Source organism: Zosterops lateralis, assembly GCF_965231275.1.
Source record: "Zosterops lateralis genome assembly, chromosome: 3".
Lineage (NCBI taxonomy): Eukaryota > Metazoa > Chordata > Aves > Passeriformes > Zosteropidae > Zosterops > Zosterops lateralis.
The window spans coordinates 108,849,397-108,862,452 of record NC_139764.1 but is presented as its reverse complement, the minus strand read 5'-3'; the positions used below and the strand labels follow the sequence as shown (position 1 = coordinate 108,862,452).

The window sequence follows — 13,056 nt, the reverse complement described above, 5'->3', positions numbered from 1 at the left end:
TTTTTTTTTCCTTTCTCAGAATCAATGAAAGACTAAATATCTATAACAAAAATACAGCAAGTGCCTGAAGCCACAGAGGTGAGGTGTCTCTCACTTCACTTAAGAAGCCCAGATTTTAAATGCATGGCCAGAATTTTAAATAACTATGTTAGGGCATGAAGAATAACATCCTTAAGTGCCCATTTATCTCTCATGACAGTAAAGATGATCTGGCATCATTACCTCGGGTTTAGAAAAACATGTTTGTCATGTTTGTTTGCTTTCATGTTTTACCATAGATAAACTTCTGATTCTTTTCATTTAATGCATTAATTTCTGTCAGAATTAGAATACCAGGCAAGATGGGTCTTTGTGTGCAGGACAGACCTTACACATATTTTCATATAATATTCTATTTATACCATAGAAAGAAGTTAAAGAAAGAATAAAACCCTGAACATCAACTTTCTCTTTGGCTTCTGGAGTTGGAATGTAATTATGAGTCTCAAAATCATAATGAGAATATTGATTTACAAGTTATTCATATTGAGCAATACAAATCTAATTAATACTCTTCAATTTCTTGACTTTTTGATTTGTTATTAAGTGACATCAATAGAAGTAGGCAAAGACCCTGAACACACCATCTGTACACAGCCCATGCTCATCTCAGCTCATCCAAGGCCTCAACAGCTGTTAATCTCTACTATTCTCCTAAAATTTTACATAAAAATTAAATAAAGGATGTATCTGTGTTTTGGGAAACATGGGCTGGGGTTCAGCTTATCAAATGTTTCTTAAGAGCCCCAGAAGCCAAGAAATTGAGTATATATTTAAGAATGCCACAGATTCCAAAGCCCCCATGAGTGGAATTTCATACCTACTTCATTTCTCCAGCTCAACAGCCTAAACAGGAATTTGATGTGTGAAGGGTGGAAAAAACAACCATATACATATAGAGACATATATTATACATTATACATTCACAGTACACATAAATCCATGACGTTGTTATTAAAGGCCCAGTCTGATACAGAAAACCAGGAAATACTGAGATTATTGCTGCCTGCACTACCTTCAGTCTTTGTATTTTATGTGTTACAACCCAACCTTTAAGCACTGATGACTTTTTCTTTTCCATTTAATCTAGTCAATGCTCTGGATCTTTTTCTTTACTACTGAACATGCTGGTAAAACTTTGTAGGTATAATTATTCATCTCCTTCTGTTTGGTAATTTAGGGTTTTAACAACAGTATCTTTTAGTCTCTTTCCATTTGTAAGGTCAGTGAAGTTCATCACTACTGGATGTTGAGCAGCATCTCTGCATGACCAGGCAAAAACGCAGCAGCTGTGTGTAATAACATCAACCCTGCACAGAGATCCATGAAAAAAAAAAAAAAAAAAAAAAAAAAAAAAAAAAAAAAAAAAAAAAAATCTGACCAGGTCACTAAATCCTCAGTCTCAAGAGAAAGCACAGAGAGGGAGCAGAATCCCTAACTGGGACTCCTGAATCATCTCCTGAAGTAAATTCTGTGTCTGAAAATAAATAGACCTGAATATAGTGAACAAGGGGCAGATAATGTTTAAAGTAGAACACTAAGGACATGCCTTTTCATATAAATTGCCATATAAATCTATCATATAAATCTAAATACTGATCACACTTAAATGCTGCAAATGCACAGGGAACAATTAACCACTTGCTAGATATAAAGCTCCATCTCTTCTTTCCCATCCCACATGGGAAATGCAGACAATCTCACAGTGCTGGTACCCAGGGAAATTTTTATGCTACAGACTTATTTTACAGTTTGATTTCTTCCAGGGCAGGTGTGCCATGTGTTTGCTGCAAATGTATGCATGTTGTTTATTAGACTCTACATTAGGAATAGAATGAATAAGGGAAGGATTTCTCCCAGATGGTTTTTGTGAACTCCCTTTATCCCATCCATGTAAACACACAGCATGTTCCGGCTTGCTGGGCTGTACATCCACCCTGTGACTTTGTACGAAGTCTGAATGTTTAGTTAGCCAGAAGATTGTTTCCATCCTGTGATTCATTAGGTCCCTATGGTACCCTCGACTTCCTTTATTTTGTACAATCACAAATTATATTAGTTTGTCTTATTTTGATAACCCCTTTAATTAATGTCCTGCACAGGAAACGTTATAACTGTTTTAAAACAGACTCATAAAACAAGGACTTTTCCTGTTGCTGGGGTGGCATAAGTGACAGTTGCATGTAACTTTGGGATCAAGAGGGAACATTGCTTCACACTGTCGGTTTTTATCTGTGGGCAATTCCTGCTCATGAAGGAGCTGCTTTCAATTCTTTCCTCTTTAAAAGGAATGTCAGAAATGTTACAATTATGCATATAAAGGTTACAAGTCGAACAGTTCAAAAAGATAGTAAACAAACATGGAGCTTGTGAGGTTACACACATTAAAGTGACTGATCCAGTTTGTGAACAAGTAACAACTGTAATTTGATTTTAAAAACCCAAGAAGCTCTACAAGGAAAAAAAAAATCTGTAAGGGACCAAGAAAGCTTTATTCTTGCTTCTGTTTAAATCCTCATTTTTCCTACTCGCCTCTCCTATTGTCATAGTCTTTTTCTCTAGAAGGGCAAGCGAAGGTTGAGTTTTCCCTTCTCCTTCTTCTGTTTTAAACTGCAATAAAAAGAATAACAGCTGCAGGAATACGTCTGGGAAGAGAAGAAAGTACACCATATTGATCCAGAAAATATAGGGCCCTTTGAAAACATAAAATTCATGCCGCTTATGATAAATAACTTTGCATTTTGTATCAGTAAACTTATCCTTATGGTTGTCTCTGTATCTTCACCATTCCTTTTCTATTCCACCATAGAAAACGGTGGCAAGTGACTACCCAATCTTTACTAAACCCACTATAAAAAGCAATTTATTCCACAGGATGGATTTACCACAGATCTACTCAGGACTCAAGCACTGCTCAATCTCTGCATCTCACTCTAAGTTTTCTACCTATGAATTACTCTGCAATTTAATATAATCTACATATACCAGTATAGACTATTCACCTGCTGACCTGTGCTTTGTGTTTTGGTTGAGACCAAAGGACTGATTCTGAATTAAATGCAACAAAAATAATTATCCATGTGTACACTTAAAAGTGTTCATTTATGCATATATGTAACTCAGGACCCAAATCATGCTCCTACACAGGAAGCAAGAGTTGAATATTAATAGCATTAGGTAGCAGCACAAGTTGTATGAAATTAAATAGCACAGGAAGATAAAAGTAAATGATGAAAGAAATTCCAACAGATATCATGTACACTATGATACTGGGCAACTGAAGTTCCTTTAAGTTGACACTATTGAATTCTAAAAAAAGGCAACCAAGTGGGTCTGACTTCAATCATTTGACATCAGTTGGAGAGATCAGAGTCCATCTTCCAGCAGACACATATTGGCTGACAGGGAGCAAACCACAATTCTATTAACATGAATTCTACCATTCATGACTGTCTCCATAAGGACTTATCACACATTACAAAGATAAAACATTTAAAGGATGCAGTCCAAGGCTGTTGTGATGTGCTTTGGCCTTCCCTCTGAGTGGCCACTCTTTTGTGAACAGATAAGGTTCCTTACCTGTATTTTTTGGTGTGCAGATGTGTAATTTACCTACTCATTTGTTGAACTCTGTCTTACTGCTAAAATATCTTCAACATTGTAGAAACAAACCTAATCTCTTCCCAAAAGCCATTTGATATCTCTGAAACAAAATGTAAAGGACTGAACTTCACATCTAGTGCTACACTGAATAACCAAACTCTGTGAAAACAGGTGCTTGAACTACCCCTGCCATACCCAGTGTGCCTAGAGAATAAACTCCTGGTATTTCATTCTGATAACAAACACCAGCTGATACATTGCCAGCATAAGGAAAGTAACTCCTTACCAGCTCTTCTGATTTAATTAGTGCATCATGATCTTATAGTCTATTTGCATTTGAACAAGACATTTGAAGCATGAACAAGGAGCTATGGCCCTGTCAAGTGAAGATACTAATAATATTTTGCTTTTAATATTAGTTTAATAATACTACATTTTCTTATGAACCAGCCCAGAATGATAAAAATTTTGAAGAGAATTGGTGAAGGTGAAGAGGGACTTTTCCTCTTTTTAAATATTATATAAAACCATTTCCAAATTGTTTTACATCTGTATATGTACAAGATTTAGGCTATTTTGATGGCAAACTGCTCAACTATAGTTTAATGATGAGCAAAAATTCCTATTCCATTCCTCTTAGTTACAGCCCTTTTTTTTTTTTTTTTTTTTTTTTTTACATAAAGTGCTGAATGATATAACATTTGTCCTAAAAGAGGATCTTCAAGTTCCCTTTCTAAAGGTCTGAATAGATAAGAAGAGGTTATTATAGAAGATGATGCTTTAAAACCTTCTTAAGTGCACATGCAGATTGTATCGGATATGATGGAAGAATGAAATAAAAGAGGCCTCATTCCACTTCAAATGGTCAGTAATTGAAAGGGCTTGTCCCCTTCTGATTAACACCTTTTTGCATTCCCTGTTGAACTGTTTTTGTAGGCACAACTTTCCTTGTACTACTTGTGCCTAACCATAAAGAAAATACAGCTTTGATTGGAACCTCTAGTCTTAGTTCACATGAAGAAACACAGTTTTATGGTAACATGAAGGCATCTATAAATTCCTTAAACATTTACCTATAAAGGAACATTTAAATCTGTTACCAAATACTATCAATCAACAGTGAAACTTGATTTCAAATTAAAACTTAAACTCATTGTGCCTATCAAATACATTATGCTTGACAAAAAAAAATACAGAACTTTCTAATGTAGGGGCTTTATGATTTTCTGTTGCTTGATATACAAAAATCCAAAAGGTATAATACTTACAATATAAGCATAAAAAATTCAAATTCATGACACAAATAAGATGGAATTTATCTCTCACCTTTTATGCCTATCTTCCTAGATATTCAAACCCAAGGCAGCTGTCAAAGGATTCATTTCTTAGTCAGCTAAGAATATAAATTCCTTGAGAGATACAAGTACATTTAACTCAGAAAGTAATTTTAGGATGAAATGAATCTTCTTCTGGAGATGCTCATTTCCTCCTATACATTGGTATATACTTTTAGTAGAATTTCTCTTTATGTAAAGCAGTGTGCATTTTATTCAAAATACACACAAAAACTGATCATAAAGTGTGATGTAGACTCTTAAAAATCTGCTTTCCAGGAATTTGCCTTGTTAGTGCACTCATCTGCTACAGCAGCCAGACTTCATGAAGTGCACAGTGGTTTGAAGCAGTGACTGTATAAATTTGCCCAAACCAGACCTTGATTTAATAGAGTTCAAATCAACTCTGAAAATAGGAAGCTGGAACTATAAAGCTGTGAGATATCAAAAGTCAACCAACCTAAGGTAATCAAGCTGGAAACTTATTTTTTAATGCAGAGGCTCAAACCTGGACTTAATCAACAAGAACAAGCTGTTCTTACAAATGCTTACTATGAAAGATGTGTGCAACGTGCTTGCTTTATTGCAGGTAAAAAAGTAGTTTCTATAGTTTAGCATTATACCTGTATTATGGATGGAAAAATGGACATGAATTAAATTAGAAATCATTAAATTACATAGTGAGAACTGCATAGTCCATTAACATAAGCAACATGACAAAATCCAGGTGGTAAGCAATAAATTCACTTCTGCAGTCAGCTTCATTTATAAAAATAGCATTTTTCTAGTACTGGGTAAATACCAGTAAAAATACCTACATGTAAAGTGAAAACTGTATAACTGCACAGAACAGCTCAATAAGGATGTGCAGCTGAGGATGAAAAATGCGCAAAATTCCCTATCAGAAGCCCGGGGCATGTAAAACGCTACTGATTTAAGAGTTCCGGCATGTGAATGTCAAAGGTCAAAGCAATAAGCTATTAAAGATACTTTCACTTCCTCAGAAATAAAGTGCTGTCTTGGGCTGGGAGGGGAAAGGTTAGAAAAGCTGTTTATCTGCCGCTCCATTCCCATTCTTCCTTCTGTCAGGAAATCCTACAAGCTCCTGCACCCCACGCAGGGTTAACCCTGGGTCACGTCCAGCCCCTGAGTAAGTTCCCGGCTTTGATTAAAGTGCAAAGACCACATGGCCACAGGTTGCACTTTCTCAGCTCCAGGGTTTGGTAAAGCCCAGCTCAGCTCAGCCTCGGTGGGACAGAACAGCCCAGACTCCAGTACGTTACTGCTGAGGGAAGAGCGAAGCCACAGCCATCGGTTTGCATAAATTACAGGGGTCATTAACAAAGGGAAAATGTTACTTTGTCAGAGCTAAAGCTGGAATAAGAACTACAAATATATGCCCAGGGCAGAGTGTTTAACCAGCGAGAAACCTGCAGAGAGGGGAGAGACGTTGTCCCCTCCAAGGAGCCACGGGGCACGTTCAGGACAGCCCAAGAGGAGTGTAATAAGGAAAGAATCCACAAAGACGCCAGGAGACTGTGGAGACAGGGATACACTGTTGGGCTGCAGAGGTATGAGCAGAAAGAAACTGCCTGCAGCTGGAGGGGATGCCAAGGCATTTGCTGAGATGCAGGAAACTACTGAATGGCTGCTGGATTAGGTGTAAAGCTGAAGGAAAACACCTGTTGCAGGCAAACAGTGGGCATGGGGAAGTCTAATTTTAGTGTATTTCTATTAAAAAATATATAAATGTCTTACATGCATGAATATGTAGAAATATATATAAAATACGTATTTTATACACACAGAAATATTTATAATATGTGCTGTATCCCATTCTGAATTTCAACATTTTACAGAAGTTTTTAGTTCTAGTTAATGTATTATCAGAACCTACCTTGAAACTGAAAAAGCCTTGTCATTGCTAAAAGGGCTTATTGTTACAAAGAAGAGGTGTAGGAACTTGCAGCTCAAAGCTCTAGCTGATCCAAGGACTCATCAGATGTAAATATTAGCTATAATATGTATTACTATAACCTATATACATTAGTTCTGTATAATGTCCATTCCCACACATGCTGGTAATTTCATTCAAATCACGGAATCATTAAGGTTGGAAAAGACCTCTGAGATTATCGAGTCCAACCATTAACCCAGCAGTGCCAAGACCATCACTAAACCCTGTCCCTCAGCACCACATCTACATGTCTTTTAATAGCTATAATAAGAAAAACACAGCTTTTATGAACCTACAGGTGGCATGTCAGATTATACCTTTCTATACAAAGGTATTGTCATTTGTCAGATGGCAAATTCATGCCATGGTGTAAAATGCCATGAATTATTTCTTAAGAGGAGCTGTTGAACTTTAATAAAATATAGAGAGGTTCAAATTTAGAGTTGTTTCTGACAGATGTGATTCAAAACAATCTCATTTATATAATACTTTCATTGGCTTTCAATATATTAAAATATTCCATATTTTGGCATTATTTTTGACAGAAATAAAAAAAATTAAAAAAACTTTAAAAAGATAAAAAAGAAGGAATATTAAGACAAATCCTAAGCAAATGATGCATTAACACAAATAACAGAACACAAAAAAACCTTAAAAAAAACCCCAAAAGACAGCAAGGTAGTCTTCAGAAGAATAGCCATTTCTTCTTAACAACTTGAAAGTTTTTAATGAAAATCCCATCAGCTTTCTTCCCTGGGTTAGGTGGGGTTGCACATCTGGTTCTACAAATCATTGAGGCCAGAGCATCAGCCTCCATTTCTGTGTTTTATTTGTTCCTAAACCCTGGACTTATTAGCCATTAGATCATGAAAATATCATGTGGACTGAAGGAGTTTTAGAGTGCATGGTATTTTGCCAGTTACCTTACCAAATTTATCAGCTGAGTGTGGACAATGTCTTCCACCAGAACTGCAGTTTCATGGAGTGGCCTGCGAGCATCTCCCAGGGAAAACCTGAAACAAAGAGGTTTATTGCAAGGTTATGGAAATCAGTTAAAAAGAAAAGAAGTCTCCTGAAAGATAAAAATAATAAAATATGAATAACAGTAATATTTTTTATATATAATAATGTATGTGAGGCTCCTAAAGTCTACATTGCAACAAGAAATGGCAGGAGGTCATAAAGAGATTATTGTGTTCATATAATATCACGAAGGGCAAGGTGAGGCCAGCAAGCAGTGAAAAATGACCAATTGTGACAATGGCTTTGCAAGGGTTTTTTTTTCCTCTTCTTACTTTTCTTATACTTCTTTTTCTGCTATATCTTCTTCTCTAAGAAATACCAGTCTTACATCATTCTAGATAAAAAAAAAACTGCTATGCTGTTTAGTATTTCCTCAAAACATTTCTGAGAATAAAACACTTTCTCTCCTCCTAAAGTTGAGTTTTTAAAATACAAAAACTTGTGCAGTTACAGGAAGACTCAAATCTTTATAGGTGATTGAATATATCGATTATTTCCTTATGAAAGTATTAGTCTACCTTGCAATATAGTAAAACAATATTTTATCTATAAACAACTAAAGATCTCCATAATAAGGTTCTTCGTCTTTATATAATAATGAAATTATGTCCAGTGGTCTGCAAACAGCATTTCAAAATCTAATTAATTTGTTAATTAATTAATATCAGCCTGATACGTGTAAGAGCACAACAAGAGCTGTTCAGGCAAAATCTGAGCACAACCCACTGTACTATACTGGTCATAGCATGAGGAAATTACAATCTGCATTTGTCCCTTATCATTTGTCTCTCTTGTTGGGACTATCAGCATCTTAAAGACAAAGTTGTGTTTTTAAACACGTTGTACATTTATAAAATGAGCACAACTCAAACAATTTTTTCTCCATTATGCAGGGCTGCACATGTACATGGATTAGAATGTAAAGCACTTCTTAGGACTACAGCAACACCACAGCAATCAATCCAGAGACTATTAAATATCTTATAAACTGAAAATACATGGACATGATATAGGAAATATATATAAACAGAAATAGAAATATTTATTATCATAGTACATTGGAAGATTAAACAGTATTTAAACTATCACAGATTCAAAAAAAGTGCTCATACATGATAAAGCTCAAGGGTTTTTTTTGGGGTTTTTTAGCAGTAAGATTTGTAAGTAAATGAAAACCACAATTAATAGTTGTTTTTAATCACACAAGGTATATCAAACCAAACAGAAGAGTTATTACAGACATAATATAATGTCATTCTTAACTGCTGTTCTGCTATTTTTAAAGGTAATTATTCCTTTTTAAGGCTTCAAATACAAAATGAATCAACTATGCAAGACAGCAGTAAACACCTGGTGTTCAATATGATCAGCTTGGACATACATTCCTCATGATCATGGTTTTACTCATCACCCTAAATGTACAAATTAAAGGGCTTGGGGTTTCTTTTCCAAACGCAATGAAGTGCAAGAACCAAACTCTGGTTTTGAGGCAAGATGCTGACTCTACATTGAGCTGTCCTCCTCAGCTGCATTCAGAAATCTCTCACACAAGTAATTCAAAGCTCCCCAAATGGCAGAAGGGGCAGAGGAGTTGCAATCATGACACAGCACATCGATCCAAAAGGAGACAAACATTAAATTTTTTGGTCCATTTTGATGGACCACTCAGGATAAGAGCAAATGGCTTCAAACTGAAAGAGGATAGCTTTAGAACAGGTATCAAGAGGAAATTCTTCTGCATGAGGCTGCTGAGGCCCTGGCACAGGCTGCCCAGAAAAACTGTGGTTGCCCCATCCCTGGAAGTGTACCAAGGCCAGGTTGGATGGGGCTTGGAACAAACCTGGGATAGTGGAAGGTGCCCCTGCCCATGGTAGGGTCTTGGAACAAGATGATCTTTAATGTCCTTTCCAACCCAAACCATCCGGTGATTCTGTGATAGACCAGAGTTGATGCTTACACACGAAGAAAGGTTAAAGTCAACTGCACTTCTTGATTTAATAGAAAATCAAGTTCCAGATGCATCTACTTTCTTCCTCCCTCACTTCCATCTTTCTACCTTCCAAAGCTATTTCTATCTCAGTTTGCCTTCACTGTTTTCCCACGTAGCTTCTGCCAGCTTCTTTCCCACACATAGAAAACTAGATACTGGCATGGTGGTTTCAGCAAAAAGTAAAAACCACCACACCCACCCACAGCCGCTTCCTTTTTCTTTGCAATGGATCCAGGAATTTCAGACACTAAAATAAAAGTAAAGCTTCTACATTTGTTAATTGTATTTGTATAGCATTTGATATGTTTCTTGATTCTAACATGCTTTTAGGATAACATTCTTTAATATACCAAGCACAGCCTTTTTTTACGTCTTTCTGCTATAAGAGGTAATAATTAGAAATGCACAAGTAGATTATGACTTTAACTCTTTCATTTTTTTCCTTCACTTTTGCATTGTACCTCTCCACAGCAGAATAAACACTAAACTATGTGTCAGATGGCTCGGATTTTCCCAAGTTGCAGAATACAAAGCAGTTTAAGAACTAAAAGAAAACACTTAAAATAAAAGACCCCCAATTTTTGTGCCCTTGATTCTGGGAAGTGAAGCTGAACTTGATGCTTTAATATAAGTTATGAATTTCATTTCACATATGCTTTGCTTTTATGGTTCATGAGAGTCTTTTAAAGAACCTTCCATTCACTGGACATATTAATAAGTCTTCCTATGAAACACATAAAAATTCTGTTGGAAAAAGAAAAAAAAATAAAAGAGCTGTTTCTCCACAGGTAAATACTGAAAAGGAAATATTCAAAATACAACATTAGCAGGGCATCAAAGCAGTAAAGCCTTATGGAAGACAGTCTTGGTAATAGAAGCATCAACCCATTAGACATGTCTTACAATAACAAAGTTTTCTTAGAAGATCCTATTTCAAAGGTTTGTCTGTTTTAAGGAAACATTTTTACAAGGGGGGGATCAGTTTACCCAGATTTTCACAGGAGGATTAAAATAGTAGCATGGAGAAAGAGAAGACTGCTGCAGCGCTTTTATTGTTTACTTTTAGCTTCTATTTCTAATTTATTTAAGTTCCTGTAATGATGTTTCCAGGCTCTTCAAAAGGGTAAATGTCCAAGCCACTAAGTGCCTACATGAAGTATCATGGTACTATGTGTAAACACATGCTCATACTTGGCACACACGAAGGTCCAACTGCTGCTCATGGTGCAGAGACTGACATTTAGAGGAACTTCAAAATGAGCAGCTACAGAAATAGATAAAGCACTTTTTGTTACATTTTGGGGGGGGGTTTAAATGCCTGAGAAAGGTATTGGGGCAGGCAAAGCACAGGCTTGGTTCAAACACCCTGATGCAGAGCTCTCCAGGTGGCCAGACCACCAGCAGAGTAGACTATAGAGACAGAGAGCTGCTGCAACCTCCCGTCCTCCACAGCCCTGAAAAGCTGTCCTGACCAGAAAGGAACTATAACCAGGGTGGCTGGGAGTGCACTGAGCTAGAATAAACAATTTCCCTCACTGGGGTTTCTACTGAGTTCACACTGTAACAAGGCTGCCCCAACACATTCAGAATTTACCACCTCAAGTAAATGTGATGAATCCAGCCTAGGGAAAAGCATAAATGCAGCCAGGTAGTCTGGTGGGAAATATGTACTGCCTTTTTTTTTTTCTTTTTTTTTTTTTTTTTTTTTTTCATCTAGAAATCTTTAACAATTCTTCTTTTCTGTTTCTACATAAAGGATGAGCGTGTGCTCAGGTGGGCCAAAAGGCCAGTGGCACCTGGCTTATGTCAGCAGTTGTGTGGCAGGACCAGGGCAGGGATTGTCCTCGTGCTGGACACAGGTGAGGCCACACCTCGAGTGCTGTGTCCAGTTCTGGGCCCTTCACAACAAGAAAGACACTGAGAGGGTGAACCATGTCCAGAGAAGGGAATGAAGCTGGGGAAGGGGATGGAGCACAAGTCTGAGGAGGAGCAGCTGAGGGAGCTGGGGAGGCTCAGCCTGGAGAAAAGGAGGCTCAGGGGGAACCTTCTGGCTCTGCACAACTCCCTGACAGGAAGGTGCAGCCAGGCGAGGATTGGTCTGTTCTCACAGGTAACAAGGGACAGGATGTGAGGAAATGGCCTCAGCTTGTGTCAGGGGAGGTTTAGATTGGCTGTTAGAATAATTTTCTTCACAGAAAGATTGGTCAATCACTGCAACAGGCTGCTCAGGGGAGGGGTGGAGTCACCAACCCTGGAGATTTAAAAGACTTGTAGAAGTGGTTCTGAGGTACAATGGTTTAGTGACTGACCTGGCAGTGCTGGGTTAGTGGTTGGACTCAGTGATGCTAGAGGGATTCCATGATCCAAACTGCCATAGGGCAAGCAAATACTTCTGTCCTCAACGCAGAGGTATTTATTTACTCCTACCAACAACCAGATTGAGTCTGTGGATCACAGGGATCCATCCATGTGCCTGCCATGCCACAGTGACCAGGGTGGATGCACACTGTGTACTGTGGGAGTGTAGCCCATGACCTGGATGAGAGGTATGGGATACACATAACAATCTGGACATAAATCTGGGCTGCATATTGGAGAGACCAGAGGGTTTTTGAGCTGGACCAGGAGGTCCACAGCAGCTGCTGGGGAGGCTGTGGGGTTTGGTTGTGAGACCCACTTGCTTCGTGTGTCTCTGCAGGTGAGGACTGAGCCCCCCAACACAACTGAGCTTGATTTAACAATGACCAAGGTGTTCACGTACAGAACTAGCTGATTCATTGTGATCAAATCTAAAACCAGGCAAAGATCCCATAAAATCACAGAGGACAAATCAGCTACCAGATACATTTGGACTGGGTAATATATGGGCTCACATCTCCTCAGTATTCTAAGAACACACAGCAAATTTCTCTTCTGTCAGCTGTTTGGCAGGAATGCACTTGGAATATGCAGCATATTAATTCTCACAGATGTTTCCATATTATAAGGAAATGTTCTCCGAAATATATGAAATATTGGAAACCTGACAGCCAATTTGTGACAAAGAAAATTAGTTTTACAGTACTGGGCACAAAAACTTCCAGAAAACTTCCAGCAATTTGAACACCTGA

At 37.6% G+C, this 13,056-nt stretch overlaps 1 protein-coding gene across 1 annotated transcript in view; it reads right to left on the bottom strand.

Annotated features, from left to right (window-relative positions):
- The window catches only part of SUPT3H (SPT3 homolog, SAGA and STAGA complex component), a 255,548-nt gene that overhangs the window by 120,756 nt on the left and 121,736 nt on the right, over window positions 1–13,056 (bottom strand). The window contains exon 3 of the mRNA XM_083856808.1: window positions 7,862–7,946. Coding sequence (XP_083712934.1) covers window positions 7,862–7,946 — 85 coding nt within the window. The remainder of the gene's footprint in view (window positions 1–7,861; window positions 7,947–13,056) is intronic.